General features: G+C 39.8%; 1 protein-coding gene across 1 annotated transcript in view; it reads right to left on the minus strand.

The window, feature by feature from the left end:
• Nucleotides 1–5,895: 5,895 nt before the first annotated feature.
• Nucleotides 5,896–18,882, minus strand: part of STXBP5L (syntaxin binding protein 5 like) — a 304,365-nt gene continuing 291,378 nt past the window's right edge. Inside the window, exons 26-30 of the mRNA XM_036243664.1 lie at nt 17,376–17,736; nt 15,368–15,533; nt 12,991–13,102; nt 6,506–6,723; nt 5,896–5,955 (exon numbers count right to left, since the gene is read on the minus strand). Of these exons, the coding sequence (XP_036099557.1) occupies nt 5,914–5,955; nt 6,506–6,723; nt 12,991–13,102; nt 15,368–15,533; nt 17,376–17,736 (899 nt within the window). The 3' untranslated portion in view covers nt 5,896–5,913. The remainder of the gene's footprint in view (nt 5,956–6,505; nt 6,724–12,990; nt 13,103–15,367; nt 15,534–17,375; nt 17,737–18,882) is intronic.

The raw sequence follows: 18,882 nt of genomic DNA on the forward strand, positions 1-18,882 counted from the left end.
TGGGAACCCAACCCGGGTCTCTCTGGACCACAGGCTGACACTCTAACGGCTGAGCCAAACTGGCCAGGGCTCCCTGCTATTTTAAAACAATTACACTTCGTAAAACTATGGTTTACCTGGCCGGTGTGGCTCAGTGGTTGAGCGTCGACCCATGCACCAAAAGGTCACCGATTTGATTCCCAGTCAGGGCACATGCCCAGGTGGGCCCAATCCCTAGTGGGGGGCATGCAGGAAGCAGCCAATTGATGTTCTCTCTCATTGATATTTCTATCTCTCTCTCCCTCTCCCTTCCTCTCTTTCTAAAATCAATAAAGAAAAAAAAATTAAAAAAAAAAAAAAAAAACTATGGTTCACGGTGTTGCAAATGAGGGTCTTCTGTTCATATTTAATCTTGGAAAAAGTCATTAGTAGTTCATGACTACTAATCATAACATAACTATCATAACATAAGAGAGCATCTATGTACAAACATATACAATTTTATTGATATCTCTACAGACTACAAGAATTTTAAGTATAGTCACAATTGCTGAGTGAAACAGAAAAATAGTAATTTGTCATTTTCTGAAAAGATGCAAAAATTCTGAAGATGAAAGAAAGATACATCAATGATATCATCTGTTTCTTATTTCCTAGAATAAAACATCACATAATTAAATACTAAAAATTACAGGTTATTAGAGATTTTCATCCTGTGTACACTTGTCCATTATTACCACCTAGTTTATTTTCTGGCTTTGCAGTCGAGAAGGGTGGGCCAATACAGAGGGGAGCAGTATGAGAGGAGAGCACTCTCTCGAGTTTTCTCATTGACTTATTGCCTTGGATAGGCAGACTCTCCCTTTCTGAAGGTGCAAGCACTCTTTCAGGTCACTGGAGGCAAGATAGTGAGTTACAGACATTCTTCTCCCTTAAACACACGCCCAGTTGCTAAGAAAATGAATCCAAGTGGCCCTGGGAGCTAAGACAACAATCAAAAAGAAGAGTTGTTGTCCCTTCTTGCTAAGATCAAGTCCAATAAAATATACCTATAGCAGAACAGGTACCTGGTACCCACATCTCCTCCGAACGAAGAATGAATAATAAATTTGGACCTAATTTAGTAAATGATTGTTTTGAGCATTTCCACTATGCAACTATTGAGAATTAGTTTTCCATGTAGCTTACATGCTGTTGAATTTCTTATGCTATTTCTGGTGTTTTGTGGTGTCATATGTATAAGGTAATCAAAACCTAGATATTTGAATTGGATTCATTAATGGCCAAGTCACATAGGAGAAAATCACAGAGTTAAGAGTTAATGGGGCACTGTCTGGTCGAAAATTTGCACAGAACATTTGTTTTGGGTTGTGACACACAATATCAATCCAGCCAACACTGTATCTCCTATATCTTGCCTTTCCTGACCCCTCAGAAGTAGGGCTTGGACAGCAGCCAAGGTAGACAAATGTGTCTTCCTTGGTTGGCCATAAAGCAGTGGTTATCAATCTTGGCTGGGCATTGGAACCACTTTGGGGGCTTTCAAAAACATTGATGTGTGGTTCCCACGTTGAGAGATTTTTATGTAATTGGGAATTTTAAAAGCTCCTCAGGTGATTCTTATGCACAGCCAAGGTTGAGAATCACTTCTCCACATAAATATCCAAGTAAATGCAACCTTCAGTGCCTCTGGTCCTCCTCAAAGCCTTTCACACTTCACTCTGGCTTCCATGTCTCTCCCCACCTCAACCCAGTGGGCACTTCCTCTTCCTTCCTCAATCAGACCTTACCTAGTCTGTATTTCATCCTTTCAGGGCTATGCTACCTGCAAATGTACACACTAAACCTGCTACGTGACAACCATGCTCCCTGGAATGGTGGTGTCCAAATACACAACTTACTGGCAAGTATTTCTGGCACTTGGGCCAGTGTGTGTGTGCATAGTACCCAGTCAGAATCGAGCCCGAGGCTGAAGGGTCAGAGGCGAGGAAGCTGTGAAGGCTCCTATGTTTTTCCCCTGATGCAAAGAGCAGGACAGGAATGTCTGACTCCTTTGGGCATCACCCTCTCTGAACAGAAGTGGTCAAGTTACAATGTCTTCCCACAGGGGCAGGCTGCAATCACACAGGTTTGCTCCCGGGTTGTCCCCATGATCCTAAACCAAGGAGAGAATTTGTAGTTTACTTTTCCGGACCCCCTTCCTTTTCTCTGCCAAACATTTACAACCAAGTATCTCAAAGAGCTAATCTTAATTTTCCTCACACCCCCCCCCCCTTTCAAAGCCATGGTCCTCCCCTAACGCAGTAATACATACAGATGGTACCTTTAAAACTAGACACATAGGTCACATAAAAGGACCCTGTTCCTTTACAATCAACCTCTTGAGATCTTTGAGGAATAAATAATTGGATTTTGATGTATTAGCTTGAGCATCATTCAAAGGCTATAGAAAAGATTTGAAAAATGTCTGTATGACTGAATTATCGGAAAACATCTCACTCCGTTCTGTCACTGTCCTTCCAGAGTTAGTCAGGCAATGACCCTTATGGTGACTGGGGCACTAAATCTGGGTCTCAGTGAAGTGTAGGAAGTAAAATCAGTGGCACTACTTTTATAGGGGATTAAAATAAATGATAAATCAGCCACCCTTCCCTCCAAACTCCAGGCTTAATGGATGACTTCATGATAGGAATTATTGCTTATTGGACCAGAAAAACACGTCTAGATTCCCACTGATGAACAGAATGCAGAGGCCCATTTTCTCCTGGGATATTAAGACGGGCTTATCTCTCAAGGGAGTCAGAGGGTCATGAGCTGAACTTGTAGAGGCTTCGGTTTGCAAGCCTTATTTTCTGATGCCACCTTAGCAGATAGAATGTAATTTTGATGACAACCAAGGCTGAGTCCATTTCTCTATCATTGTCCAAGTTATTAGTATTTTTATGTTCTAAGATAGAGGCAAAACATTTAAATGGTAGATAAGGAGATGTAAAGAATCACATAGATCAATAGTACTCGTTTGCCGATGATGATGGTGATGGTGATGGTCTGTGTGCGTTATGTGTGTGTGTGTGTACACATGTCCTAAGGTGAGTGCAACAGAATAAAAATGTTCAAAGAGAAAAATCACATCCACGTTAGATTCTTGTTATTGCTATCTCTTTGCATTATAAAAATTATTTTGATACAGTAAAACCTCATTAATTTGTATTCCACTAATCAGGAGTTTGTGGGATAAAGTTACCCTTACAGTATGAAAGGGTTTATAAAAACAATATTGAAAGACACATTTTAAAAGAACCTATTCTTTTCAAGCATTTCAGAAGCACCTGTTTACTTCCAATTGTGCTAATTACAAACTTTTGATCTATTCATTAAAGCCAGAGAGTTAAGCACTTCTATATTGTCCTTTTTGGCATTTTCTCTGTATGCTATAAAATATCACGTAACTGTTAATTTTTTTACTGATTCATATAAGTTTTCTCCCAAATAGGATTTTATTGCATATGAACCACACATGTAATTTTGAGTTTACTAATTTATCTTGTTAAGACACTGTGCACTTATATTTAATTTATACAAGACATATATATTCACACTTAACCTGTCTTTAAATGATGTAGAACATGGCTCTCCATCGGGAGCGGTTTTGGCAATGGCTGGAGACATTTTTGATCGTCATTACTCGGGGGTTGCTCCTCGCATCTGGCAGACAGAGGCCAGAGCTACTGCTGAACATCCTGGGGTGCAAAGGACAGTCCCCACAACAGAGAGTTAACAGTGCCACTGCCAAGACACCCTAATGTAGAACAAGTTAAATCAGATCTTATTGGGGACTTCAGAGATACTAATTGAACTGAATGCCACTTTGAACTGAATTTCATTGTTCCTAAAATAAACTAATATTTTAGTTTTTTTAAATATAGAAATTATAAAGCATCTGTTCAGAACAGAAAGCTGGGTCCTTGTAACACAGTACAAACAGTGCACTGCAACTTGACTGCCCATGTTTCCCAACTCTTGGTCTCAGGTTTTGTTCACGTTCTTACTGTGTAATCTTATGTATCGTGTTGTACTTCCAAGTCAGGTTTTGTTGCCCTAAGGCTGTTCACAGGAGTCTGGAGAGATTCACGGAGGGGCTTTGATGAGAAATCAGGCGAATTCAAGCACTCATGAGAAATGCCGACTATTTCAGTCATCTTCGCTCTTCTCAGAATTACTAAGAACATTTAAAGGAAGTACGACTTTCAACAAATTCACTAAAAATACCCTAGAAATACTATTTTTGGCTATTAAAATAACTTGGGACTTCAGGAAAATGATGAATTCTTAAAACACGAATGTATATCTAGTAAGGTCTTGATTAATCAAAATTCAATAAGCCAAACCCATTAATTAAAAAAAAAAAACAACAACTCTTTTTGAAGGAACATATCACAGGATGGGTCCTAGAATCTGCATATATTCACTTCTGTGACTTTTGACTTCCAGGCTCATGTTAAATAATGACAGCAGGTGTGTTTGCTTTGTTTTGTCTCCAGTTGTCAGTTGAGTTATGATAGATGCCTTTTATCACGTTAAGGATACTGTTTATTTCATTTTGAAAACAGTTTTTAATAAGGAAAAGGTATTTGGTATCTACTGACATAGTCCTCTGGTTTATATTATTTATTCTGATGAATGACAAAATTATTGGTTTTGTATCATTAAACTCTCTGTGTATTTCTGTTGTGCATAATGGTGACTGAGGCTATGATTGCAAAAACACCACTGTATTTTACAAAGATTTTCAATAACAAGTACTGAACCAGAATTAGTTTCTAATGAAAGCCCTTGTTAGTCAGAAATGTATTTAATCAGAATTCCTTTCCCGAAACATCAACTGAGGTTTTACTGAATCACGATGAAGAGGACCAGTTTGGTCTGTGAGTGTCAGGCTGCAAGAGCACCTTTGGATTGAACCCACTGGGTGTGAACAGTAATATACTGTGTAATTGGCAGACAAGGATACAAATGGAACAGTAAAAATATATCACTTTAGAAACTGAAACCAGAGTGTGTAAAATCAGTTCTCAAAGCTAATGACATTGTTCCTATCTTCAGTCTAGTTTCCCCAAACCTATCAGTCAACTCCCCTGCAGAGAGCAGAACCAGGCTGAAAAAAAAAATGCTTTGAGGTGTCCCAACCCTGCATGATTTGTTCTGAAAGTGACAGGAATGGAAATAATGTGTTAGAAGTAATTCAGTGTACCGGCAATACTTGATTATGACCAAGAACTGTGAATGGTGTAAGATATTATGGAGCGAGAGGATGTTAATCAGACTCTTGCCATCAGAATTTACTAATGTTTTAGTGTAATGAAAGCTATAGACGAGAAGAAAACTTTGGTTTTGTTTTCTTCTTCTGTTCAGTTGGGTATGGCAAATGTACTTGAAATGCACTGATAACTTCTAATGCAGATTTTCTAAATCGTCAGGTGTGGCCCAATTTATAAAAATAGTTTAACCATTAATCTTTTTTTCTTCTGTCACAACATGCTTTTTTTCTTCTCCTCAGAAGATGTTAATTTATCATGCAAAGATTGTTTTTTTCATTAAGTGCATTAATGGTTTTGTTTGTACAGGATTTTTTTCAAATCAGGAGGACTCCCCGTAGTTCCTAAATGTAAATCCTTAGCAAATGACAGGCCAAGATGATAGCTCCAGTCCACGCGGGAAACGGCAAGTTCAGCCATACTCCGGGGTCCAGCCAGGGTTCCAGCCTTCCGGGCGCACAGTGTCTCTGATAAGTCACTCTCGTGATAACTTCAGATGGATTGTAATGGAACATTTTGTAGAAGAAACTGGCTTCTAGCAGTTGAATAGTGATGCTGGGAATAAATCTGTTTTCCCTGAATAATGGTTTCTCAAAGCAGTCACAGCTTCTTTAGAAGTTTAGAATTGGTACCATTTTTTATCCTTGTATTTCAGCATTAACTGCAAAGAAAAAATAGTCACCATGAGACGTTAAAAAATCTTTAAAAGGGCTAATCACACAAGCTCATATTGAGTTAATCATAAATACCTCAGAAAAGCTTAAAACTTATAAAACTTCCTTTATTTTATAAAATGACAAAGTTTCTTTAGGAAAATAAAGCAAGCTGTAAAGACTCAGCTGACAGGAAGTCATTTTCAGTGACTGAGACAAAAAGGAGTGTGGACCCCAGCCTCCCCTCCCCTCGCCCCTTCCTGGGGAGCATGGAGTCTCCCCAGGCCACCCGTGTTAGCAGGTGATGCACAATACACACCCAGGGGGTCAGAGCTAATGGGTAACTGTCTCCTAGGTTATCCCCAAGATAATGAATTACAGCATTTTTAAAAAAGTGCCTTTCACCCAAGTACCCAAGTGCTGGTGGAATTGTGATACTTGCACTGCAGTGAGACCCAGGGTGACTTACAGGGATCTCTGTTGGAGCTTCCTCGTGCAGAACCTGAGTGTTTACAGATATTACTGTATGAAGATGCCTATATTTACTTAGCAGTTTACCTCATGTGCATGTTTGGAAAATGCTTCTGCACTGGTCATCATGCCTGCAGTTCTCTCCTCCAGCTCTCCCAGCCTCTGTCCCCTCTCGTCCAGGGCGATCCGAGCGCGCGTCAGCTCTCCCATCACCCCGCCGGCAGCGCCTTTCATCCCTTCGATCCCGGGCCCGGGAATGTGCTGCGCAAGGCTGCGGGATGCTTTTCCCGCGGAAGCTTCCCCGACTGGGAATTCAAGCCATAGCAATCGAAAATATTTGTCAGTAATTCAAATAGTGACAGTCAAGTTTATCACCAAAGTACTTATATTAAATTCTACTGTCATAATTCTCCAGTAAGAGACAGACATGTTTGACCCTATCATGGATATGTATTTGGAAATGTTAGTTCTTAACCAAGAAAAATGCCTATGAATGAGACTGCGAGAGCTACTGTTGTCATAAGCCTTCACGTATGTGTGCTGGTGTCTGCGTGTATTCCATACAATATGGTGTAATTACATTCTCTGGTTATTTTATTTTTTAATTACAGTTGACATGCAACATTATTAGTTTCAGAGGTACAACACAGTGATTAGACATTTATATACCTTATAGAACGATCACCCCGGTCAGTCTAGCACCCACCTGGCACCATCGTTGTTATGATATTATTGGCTGTGTTCCCTGTGCTGTGTTTGCATGCCATGACTATGTTGATAACCGGCCTGATGACTGGCCATTTGTACTCTTAATCCTTTCACCTTTCTCACCCAGCCCTCCAAACCCCTCTCATCTGGCCATTACCAACTTGTTCTCTGTATCTATGAGTTGTTTGTTTTTTATTTTATCTTTTTGTTTTAGTTGGCTGCTGCTTGTTTGGAGTGTTTGGATCTTTGATAGATTGGGGGAAAGTCAGGCCACTTGTATGGAGGAGCCTCTGGAAGAGGCTCGGACCAGGCAGGTGAGTTGGGTGGGATGTCAGGGAGTCACCAGGGTGGGGTGAATAGTGTGAATCTGGTTAATGGACAGCACAGATTTGGGGCCCTCCTGTGCTGGCCAGCTGGGTGGGAGGGAGCTCCACAAAGGAAAAAAGGCACCTGCCAGCGCTTCTGTCCCTGGAGAGAGCTGCCCCTGACCCCTGCCCCTCCAGCCCTGCCGACATACTTCCTTCCCCATACCCCTGGTGCTTTTCCAGCTGCTGCCCCTGTGCTGGAGTTTAGAACTTATGAGTTCTTGAGTGAGGGAGTCAGTACAAGAACCTTAAGAGGTTCTCCTCAGTCTCCAGTAGCCCCCTGTCCTTGTCAGATGTGATCCCTGCTGTTTTTTACACCCAGATGTTATGGGGAAGCTTTTTTCTTACTACTGGAGCCCTGGACTGCGGACCTCTGGCTCCTCAGGGGACCTCCATGACTGGGAATTTTTTCCACTTCCTTCCTTCCTTCCTTCCTTCCTTCCTTCCTTCCTTCCTTCCTTCCTTCCTTCCTTCCTCCCTCCCTCCCTCCCTCCCTCCCTCCCTTCCTTCCTTTCTTCTTATTTTTATTTTTATTGTTGAATGTATTACAGATGTTCCTCATTTTCCTCCCATTGACCCCCCTCATCCCCACTCCTGCACCCCTCCTGCCTTTTCCCACACTATCGTCTGTGTCCATTGCTTATGTATATAAGTTCTTTGGTTAATTTCTTCCCACCTCCAAACCCCCTTCTCCTTGAGGTTTGTCAGTTTAGCAACCAATTTGTTCTTCTTAATCCCTTCACCTTTTTCACTCATTCCCCCAACCCCCCTCCCATCTGGCAACCAACAAAATGTTCTCTATATCTATGAGAATGTTTCTGTTCTGCTTGTTCATTTTCTTTGTGGATTCCATTGTCGATAGATATGTATTCATTGCCATTTTGTTTGCTCATATATTTTATCTTTTTCTTCAAAAAGACCCTTCAATATTTCATATAATAGTTTGGTGGTGATAAACTCCTTTAACTTTTTCTTGTCTGGGAAACTATATATAGGCCATCGGTTCTAAATGACAGCTTTGCAGGATAGAGTAACCTTGGTTGTAGGTTCTTGCTTTTCATCACTCTGAATATTTCTTGCCACTCTCTTCTGGCCTGCAAAGTTTCTTTTGAGAAATCAGCTGACAGTCTTATGGGAACTCCCTTGTAGCTAACTAACTGCTTTTCTCTTACTGCTTTTAAGATTCTCTCTTTGTCTTGAACCTTTTGCATTTTGATGATGATGTGTCTTGGTGTGGGCCTCTTGGGGTTCATCTTGTTTGGGACTCTCTGTACTTCCTGGACTTGTATGTCTGTGTCCTTCACCAAGTTAGGGAAGTTTTCTGCCATTATTGCTTCCAATACGTTTTCGATTTCTTGTTGTCTCTCTTCTCCTTCTGGCACCCCCAAGATGCAAATGTTGGCACGCTTGAAGTTGTCCCAGAGGCTCCTTACACTATCCTAATTTTTTTGGATTCTTTTCTCTTTTTGCTGTTCTGATTGGGTGTTTTTTGCTTCCTTATATTCCAAATTGATGGTTTGCTTCTTGGCTCTACCTACTCTACTCTTGAATCTGTCTTTATTTCAGTTAGTGCCTCCTTCATTTCTGACTGGTCTTTTTAAACTCTTGAGGCACTCACTAAGTTTGCTGAGGTTCTCACTAAGTTCATTGAGCATCCTTATAAGCAGTATTTTGAACTCGGAATCTGTTAGATTGCTTATCTCCATTTCGCTTAGTTCTTTTCCTGGAGATTTTTTTTTGTTCTTTCATTTGGGACCTGTTTCTTTGTCTCCTCATTTTGGCTGCCTCCCTGTGTTTGTTTCTATGTATTACTTAACGAGAGGTATAGAGCTATCTGAGACCAGATGCTGCTTATTTGAAAGAATGTAGGAATATCTGAAGCAGGATCCAAGACAGGCCAATCCTATGGTTAAGCAACTGGTAACAGCTTGGGTGGGCCTGAAAGTTGGGTGGGGCGGGGCCTCAGGGAATCACCAGGGTGGGGCTACCAGTGTGAGCCAGGTTACTGGAGTCCCAGATATGGTGGCTGTCTGCCGTCCCAGGGAAGGGCTCACCAAAGGAACAAAGGCCTCTGACAGCATGTCTGTGCAGGAGAAAGCCCCCTCTCCAGCCCTTGCTCCAATGCCAAACAGCTCAGTTCTTCCCTGTATGTCTCTGGTGCCTTTCAGGCTGTTTCCCCCACTCTGGAACCTGGAGGGTGTAAGTCCCGGAGAAAGCCCCTTCTCCAGCCCTTGCTCCAGTGCCAAACAGCTCAGTTCTTCCCTGTATGTCTTTGGCACCCCTCAAGCTGCCTCCCCTTCAAGCTTAAAAGAAGTGAATCCGATAAGTCCATGCGCGGGCCCTTTAAGAGGAGCTGCCTGGGATTCCAGCTGCCTCAGCCTTGCTGAGCCTCAGTTCCCACTGATTTTTTCAGCCAGAAGTTATGGGGATTCTCTTCCTGGCACTGGAACCCTGAGCAGGGTGCATGGTGTGGGATGGGGACCCCTCAGTCCTCAGAGAGGACCTTCTCAGCCAAGGTATTCTCCTGATTTTTATCTGCCACATGTGGGTGTGGGTCCAGCCTGTCTGCTTCTGCTCCTCCTACCAGTCGCCATGTGGCTGCTTCTTTAATTCCGTAGTTGTAGGACTTCCATTCAGCTTGATTTCAGGCAGTTTTGAATGATGGTTGTTCTGTAGTTTAGTTGTAACTTTGATGTGGTTGTGGGAGGACGCGATACCGCGTTTACCTATGTCACCATCTTGACCGGAAGTCTCTCCTTTCATCTTCTTGATCACCACACTGTGGGTGTGGGACCTGCCCATTCCAAGTCTCTATCCCTCCTACCAGTTTTGATGTGGCTTCTTCTCTATATTCTTAGTTATAGGAATTCTGTTCAGCTAGTCTTCAGGTGGTTCTTGATGATGGTTCTATAATCTAGTTGTAGTTTTGTGGGATCACTGGAGGAGGTGATCAGAGTTTACCTACTCTGTGATCTTGACAGGAAGCCCCATAATTGCATCCTTAATGTTGCCGAATTGGGATGCTCTCACCATGTGTGAATTCATATTTAACCCACATTAGTGTCTGTTCCAGTCTCAGGTCTGTTCTTTTGTTTAAATTTTGGTCCAAGTCTTCATTCTAATGTTCTCTGTTTATTTTGCTATCAGCCTTTGCAGGTCTCAGTTGTTGCTTTTAAGTCTCTCTCTCTCTCTCTCTCTCTCTCTCTCTCTCTCTCTCTCTGTAAGTAGTAGAGAATGAGGTATATGCATGATGGGCATTAATATACTTATGTTGAAATTTGGTTACTTTATGAAAGACTAAAAGTTTACTTGTCACTTAGAAAGCTCAGTTTCATATCATTTTAATAAAATAATTTTTTTTTAAAATTGAAAAACAGCTGTCTTGGTAAAAATTTAGTAAGCATTCCCAAAGAGGTAACATTAGGAATAGAATCTAAATCTATTTTTTAAAAAAGATAAAAGAGCTTTATTGGAATGTAATTCACATACCATAAAATTCATCCTTTTAAAGTGTACAAGTCAGTGGTTTTGGTGTACGCAGAGTTGTGCAGCTGTCACCCCCATCTAAGTTCAGAACATTTATTTCATCACCCCAAAGAAACTCCATAGCCATTAGCAGTCACTCCTCAATCTCTTCTTGCCTGGTAACTGCTAAGCTACTTTCTGTCTGTGGATTTACCCATTCTGGACATTTTATTTATTTATTTAATGGGTTTTTATTGATTTTTTTTCTGGGGGAGGGGAAGGAGAGAGAGATAGAAACATGAATGTGAGAGATATATCAATTGGCTACCTCTTGCACACCCCCTCCTGGGGATCGAGCCTCCTTGGCATGTTCCCTGACCGGGAATCCAACTGGGACCTCTCAGTTCATGGGACAATGTTCAATCAATCTACTGAGCCACACTGGCTGGGCACTTTTGCTTTTTAGATTCCACATATAAGTGAAATCATGATATTTGTCTTTCTCCGTCTGACTTATTTCACTTAGCATAGTATTCTCTAGGTCCATCCATATTGTTTCACATGGCAAGATTTCATTCTTTTTTATGGTTGAAAAATAGTCGTGTGTGTGTGTGTATAGCACATCTTCTTTACCCAGTTATTTATCACTGGACATCTAGGTTACTTCCATATCTTGGCTACTGTAATAATGCTGCAATGAACATAGGGGTACATATAGGGTGTCCCCCAAAATGTATACACACTTTAACAGCTGATAGCTCACTTAATTTTCACTCCTTTTCAGGTTTGAAATAATGAGTGAAGCCAGACTAAGCTTTGAACAAAGAAAATGTATCCACTTGACTTTTTTAGGGGGTTACCTAAAAGATAAAGTTTATGGTACAAAACTGGGAACAGTCAACGAATTGAGGGCAGCTATGGAAAGAGAATGCACACAAATCCCGAATGAAATGATTCTTGGTGTTTGCTCTTCCATTGCTCCCTGTTACCAGCAGTGCCTGGACCAGAATGGTCATCAGTTTGAAAACAGGCATTGACAAAATATTATTCATTTCTGTAGACTTTTTTACATTTTGAAAATGAACTATATGTCAATAAACACTGACTTTATTATAATCATTCAAATTGTGTATACATTTTTGGGGACACTCTGTACATGTTATTGCAATAGTGTTTTTGTTTTCTTTGGATAATTACCCAGAAGTGGCAGCTCTGTTTCTTTATTTTTATACATTTTAAAACAATATGTTTTTATTGATTTTTTTTAGCGAGAGAGGAAGGGAGAGAGAGATAGAAACATTGATGTGAGAAATATCCATTGTCTCTCTCCTGCACGCCCCCTACTGGGGGTCAAGCCCGCAACCTGGGCGTGTGCCCTGACTAGAAATGAAACTGGGACCTCTCAGTCCATGGGACGATGCTCAATCCACTGAGCCACACCAGCCGGGCATGTTTTTTTAATTTTTTAGAGAAATGTCCGTACTGTTTTCCATACTAGCTGCACAAATTTACACTCTCACTAACAGTGTATGAGGAAGATATATTCTTAACTTCTTCCTAAGAATGTTCCCTAGTATCTTTCTGCTGCTTTTTGATTATTGTTTGTCAGAGTCTCAGTGTTAGATATTGAAAGTAATTTATTCTGTAGCATTGATAAACCTTGTGTTCTAAAGAAAGAATCTGTTTCTCAGAAGTGGTTAAAGGCAGGAGATTCAAACATGTTTTTTCCAGATTTTATAAACTGACTGTCTTCACCCTGCTTTGCAGGCATAATCTATTTGCAAATGACACATTTATTAGCTTACTCATTATTTGTAAGAATTTCATGTACTTTTTCCTAATATAAAGTGATCAATCTTATTCATGTTTGATAAACAAAAACAATTTTCATGGCATAGAAGCAAAATAATCTAGTCTAGAATTTGAAGTCACACATTACATTAAGTTACACACACACACACACACACACACACACACACACACACACGGGTCTTCTATTTTGAGATAAAATTTTATGATCAGGAGTTTACTCACAGAGCTCTTCTCTGTCAAATGTTTGTCCACTTCCACCAAACAGTCCCTTTAGAAAACCTCTGTTTTGAGCTTCTGGTGTCTCTATGGGAGTAAACAAATCTCCCAGCATGTCCTGTATCAAATTCAAAGAAAAATGCATTAGAGTAACTAAAAATAAATTAATAGGTCAAAAGATAACACGGTGGTTGTTAGAGCAGTATTTGTTGTGCTTTAGGATGACTGGGGGGAAATCCTGTTAGAAATACAGATGCTCAGGCTTTATTCCATACACACTAAATCAGAATTTACAAAAATGTACTCTGCTTACCTATACTTTAAACTTGCTCTCTTTCTAAAGTAGATCAAAATTTGAGAACTATCAATGTGGAGGAAGGAACTTCAACCCAAAGTTAGGAGATCTGTGACCTAATCGCAGTTTATCTATGAACCTGCAGCATGGCTCTGTCTTCATCATCTCCCTTCACCTCTGCTCACCAGACCTATGCTCTTCCTCCTGGACCCCTTTTTTTTTTATCATCCTCACCCGAGGACATTTTTCCATTCTTTGTTCAGGTAGAGTGGGAGGGAGAGAGAGGAACAGAGAGAGAGAGAAACATCGACATGAAAGGGAGACATCGAGTGGCTGCCACCCACACAACCCAACCAGGGTCGGGGACAAACTGCAACCGAGGTACGTGCCCTTAGCGGGAACTGAACCCGGGTCTCTCCGGACCGCAGGCCGACACTCTAACTGCTGAGCCAAACTGGCCAGGGCCTCCTGGACCCTTTCTCTTTGGAAATGGCAGTGTACATCTAGTTAGCTTCCCAAGCCAAGAAACCAGGAATAGTTATTAATTCCTTCCTTCCCTCACTCCTACCTCTAATAACCCTCCAATCCAACTGATTACACTTCTTAGCTATTAAATCTGCTAACTTTTCTCCATCCTCACTGCTGGCTATTTTATTTCAAGCCACCATTATTTTTGGCTTTAGTTATCTTTTAAAAGCCTCCCAATTTTTCTCCCTACCTTCAGTCCTAATTCCTCAAACCAATTATCATACTGCAACCAGAATACTAGTTTCAATAAACAAATTTGCCCACTATTTTGAATCATTTCCTGTTGCCCTTGGGATAAATGCCAGATGCCTTAAGGAGTTTACAAGGTGCTCCAAGCTCTATTCTTGACGAATTAATTCTCTGGCACCATCCCTTCACTCTTCTCACCTCCCAATTCTGAGCTTTGTTGGCAGTTTCCTAAACCTCTGGACTTCCACATGGCACTACTCTGTCAAGAATACCACTACCTTTTCCATCCCCAGCCATCCATTCCTGAGGGTAACTCCTGCTCAACCTTTACAGTCTTTTTCTAACTGCCCCGTCCCTCTGTTCATCAACCCAGGTGTCCCTCTTGCACGTCTCCCCAGTACTGGCACAGCCATGTAGAGACAGCAATTCCACAGAGCACTTGTATAACTTTGGGTTTAAAGTAGAGCATACAGGTAGTAAAATACCCAGAGTTATACAAATGGGCAAAATACAACTTGAATAGTTCAGAGCTTAACCTCTGTTAAAATGAACGAATCTTAGTTTTCTTATTTGTAAAATGAGGGGATTGAACCAATAAAATTTCTAAGCTATTTTTAAAAAATTTTCTGACCACTTTTATTTATCCAGGGTTGCACAGGCTTTCATATTTATTGTTTCTCGCCTCTGCTTACTGCTATGACCAAAGACAAACGCCCAATTCCAACCCATAGAATTAGTATGTATTTATTTTGTATGGCTCTTAAACAAATTAAGTTTTGTTGTTGTTGTTTTTTTTAAAGTCAATGAACTTTCTGAATTGTATGCACAATTTTTGTGTGCACAGACATATTCTGCACCCTGGAGGGAAAATTTATAATCTTTCAGAACATTCTCACAGGCAAAAACGAAATAACAACAAAATAACTAACCATTAATGTGCATAATCTTCACATTTTCCCCTTATTTTTTTCTGTGTATACCTAGAACTACACTAGAACTTGGTAGGTCACAGTGATGAACATAATATTCTAGGAAAGGCATCTTTATTGTATGGTCCAATATTATATTTTAAAAAATTTTAAACAATACTTAAAAACATTTTTTTTTTCTTTAGAAAGAGGAAGGGAGGGAGGGAGGGAGAGAGAGATGGATTGATTGATTGGTTGCCTCTTGGGGATTGAATCCACAACCTGGGTATGTGCCCTGACCAATAATCCAACCGGCCACATTTTGGTGTACAGGACAGCACTCCAAACACTCCAACCAACTGAGCCGCACTGGCCAGGGCAGTATTTTAGCGTTTAGACATCTCTCTCATTCTCTCTCCTTTTACAGTTCCAGTGATTTTTAAAATAAATGTGCCTGACTTACCTGTAGATTATCACACATCTCTTGGCTGTACGTTAACCGCTGGATTTCAGTAGGAGAGACGAGGTACAATGCCTGTCCTTCATTGCTGAAACAGAATGTCCGTGCTATCCTCATGTCTGTCAGTGGCAAATAATTAACATCCAACATTGGGCGGAGACTAGGTAGGCTGCATGGAAAAAAAGTAAATCCACATTTCATGTTCACATTGTTGGAAGCTCTTCATTTCTCTGTATAAAATCTGCAGATCCATACAGAAAAACAGTTATTTTTATACCACTATTTTATGGTTGTTTCTTTTTAATCTCTTAAAGTCTCAGTGGTACTAAACTGACTTTGACATAAAATGGTATACATAAAAACTCATGGGCATAATTCTTCTATCTTATCCATCTAGATATTTAGCAAATATCCTTGAAGAATGGATTAAATGCAGTGGCCAGCAATTTCAGGATGTTTTTTGCAGCATTTCACAGGTTCCTTCAATATGGTTCTAGTCTTTGGTTATGGCAGAAACACTACCACTAGAAAGCACCGACTGCATACTTGGTCTTCTAAGGCAGAACTTCTGAGTCTAAGAAGGTTATGAACTGATGAGACATGAAGGGGTCCAGTTCACTGTGCCTGGGAATGGAGTGGCTTTGCTCCTCTTTCCTTTACTCCCTCAACACACAGGAAGTGAAAAGTACCTATGACTTAGGGCACCTGCACTGAAGGCATGACTAATAAATATCCAGAGCTACAAGGCATGACCAGGGCTACAAAGGAATGATAATAAGTTATAAATAATAAATGAGAAATTGCACATCCAAATAAACACCACTCATTTCCAGTGTCTTACCGAAAGGCTCTATGCTTATCCTAAGGTTGTAGCCAATGATTTCGCTTAATCATCAGACTGTCCCTTTGGATACTGTCATTAGAGCCAATTTTACAAACTATGAAGAAAACCAGTCTCAATGCTTTTAAGTCACACCTCTAATGCCAAGAGGAAAAAAATAAACTTGTAATTATATCTCAAACTTTGAAATCATTCTACTAATTCCAGTGTTCACAATGATTTTAAATCATCCCAGATCATAAAACCAGAACCTTGGGGAAAAAAGTACTAATTTCTCATGTCAAAGTAGTTTGTAATTACAATTTAAACCCTAGACCCTAACCCTACAAAATGGGACCTGGAATATGTGCTGTTGAAATAAGTTTTTCATGAAGTTCTAGCACTGTGCTGTCCAAAATGGCAGCCACTAGCCAATGTGCCTGATGAGCAGTTGATATATGGCTCATCTGAACTGAGATGTTCTATAAGTGTAAATCATATACTGGATTTCAAAGACTTGGTATGAAAAAAAAAATGTTAAAAAGCATATATTATGGCATTTCCAGTAACTAAGCTTCTTAGGATATGAGTCCAAAATGAATCAAGTTAAACAGACACCCATGATAGACTCAGTCAAATTAATGGGTGGCAGTGGGGAAGAGGTTAATTCATTAGCATATGTAAAATGGTGGATGTAAATAACACTTTTTCTGTGTCCTAGAGAAGCTATAAGGATCAAATTAAATTCTGTATGTAAAATTCTTGTGTGGACTATGAAACATAATAAAAGTAATAGTTCACTTTTTTTCCTTATAGTTTATTCATCTTTATATTTCCAGTGTCTAGCATAGCTTCTGGGAGATAACAAATGCTCAATAAATGTTTGCTGAATGAATGTGTGAATGACTGGAAAAATCACTCTTTCCTTAGGTTCCTTAATGTCAATTAGAAAATATATTTTATTCACAGTGCAAAGCATTTTTAGCAAAAAAAAAAAAAAGCCCAACAAAAATTAAAAATAAAAAAGCTAAAAACTTGTCAAATTATGGAACAAAACATTCAAAAATATAATAAAACATGGATCTCAGGTTGCTTTTTGATAACATCTCACACATTACATATATATTTTTCAGAACTGTGCTTTGTTGGCACTGTTGTGATTACTAGATAATTTATAAAGAAGGCAAGTACCTCATTATCATGATATGCCCATTGGCACAAAAGCATGCCAAGCAGGCACTGTTACACATGACCACCACGTCTGCTTGCAGTATAAAAGATGTCTCGGTGATGTTGTGAACATAAAGGCAAGTCTGAGAAGGCAGTGAGAAAACTTTGGCTTGTTTTTCTGAGCAGATTATTATATACTGATGATCTCCTACTTCTTGTGACAGAGAGGGGCAGTTCATGACCAGCTTCCTTCTCCAAGCTTTTTCATTTTCATCTATGTTGTTTGGGTCCCTCCAAACCTCATAGGGTGGTTGCATTAACCCACCAGTTCGATCCATGCAGGAGAATGTTAGCACAGCTCCTTTCAAGGAGAGGAATGTACCTATAAAAACAATTTCATATTATTGGCATATGAAATTCTTTCTAAAACATGTTATTAATCTATAGGCAATAGATGTTTTATATTATGATAATTTATATCTATAGTACCATAATATTGCAGTAATATACATGAATCAGTAGATTTGTGAGTCCATCATTTGCAATAACTTGGAATCATAGAATGTTAGTTCTGACAGGAGCCTAAGGCATCAACTTGTCAAATGTTCTCATATGGATAAAAAATGGAGACCTAGGAAAGATAATGTGCCTTGGGCCAAGTCAAAAGCAAGTTAGTTGATGAGCTTGGACTAGAACTCAGGTTTCCTGACTCCCAATCCAGTGTTCTTTCTATATACTATATAATCCCCCTTAAAAGCCTTTTTTTTTAAAATCAAATTTTAGAAAATGTATGCTTTTAATTGATAGAAATAACCTCAACTGAAAAAATAATCATGCCATCTGATTCCACTTCTTTCATAGGCTCATGCACTAGAAAATGCTTTTTTCCTTCTTCTGAAATTGAGCACTCATAATAAAGTTCATGAAATTTTACCATCTAGAGTTTATGCTAACAATTGTGATTATATGGAATAAAACAAACTACCTTTGGCCCTTGGGCAGGCCAATCCATCTTTATACTGAAAAGATGTTCACTAACCTGTTTTTTCTAAGGTTGAATATCCATGCCAGATTCTCCCTATGGGTGATGTTTACCAGTCCCAGAAGCCAGGATACTATAAAGCTTAGGAGGTAACTTGGAAGACTGACCTTTGGACATTTCCAGGCTCTCCCTTAAGTAGTGCCCTAGCAGCCTTTTTTTTCCTTTGTCCTTTGACATCATGTAGAGAAAGTAAGGAGATTAATCAGGCTGATAGGCTTCAAGAGTGTACATGTGACAGAGACATGAAAAGGGAAGGTGATATATAAAAACACATTTTGTTCAGAAAATACTTTATAACTTGAAGTACTTAAAATTTATCAAATTCAAAATAACATGTTTAGAGCTTTAACATCTCATTTGTGTTTTTAAACTCACTTGAAAACCAGAATTTGTGGCCTGTGAATGTCCTGCTAGGTAACTGGAGAGGAAGGAGAGTGAGGGTTTAGACACTTCAGTCTGAGGGTCAAGGTATAAAAAAACTAGCTC

The sequence above is a fragment of the Molossus molossus genome, unplaced genomic scaffold (genome assembly GCF_014108415.1).
Source record: "Molossus molossus isolate mMolMol1 unplaced genomic scaffold, mMolMol1.p scaffold_m16_p_5, whole genome shotgun sequence".
Classification (NCBI taxonomy): domain Eukaryota; kingdom Metazoa; phylum Chordata; class Mammalia; order Chiroptera; family Molossidae; genus Molossus; species Molossus molossus.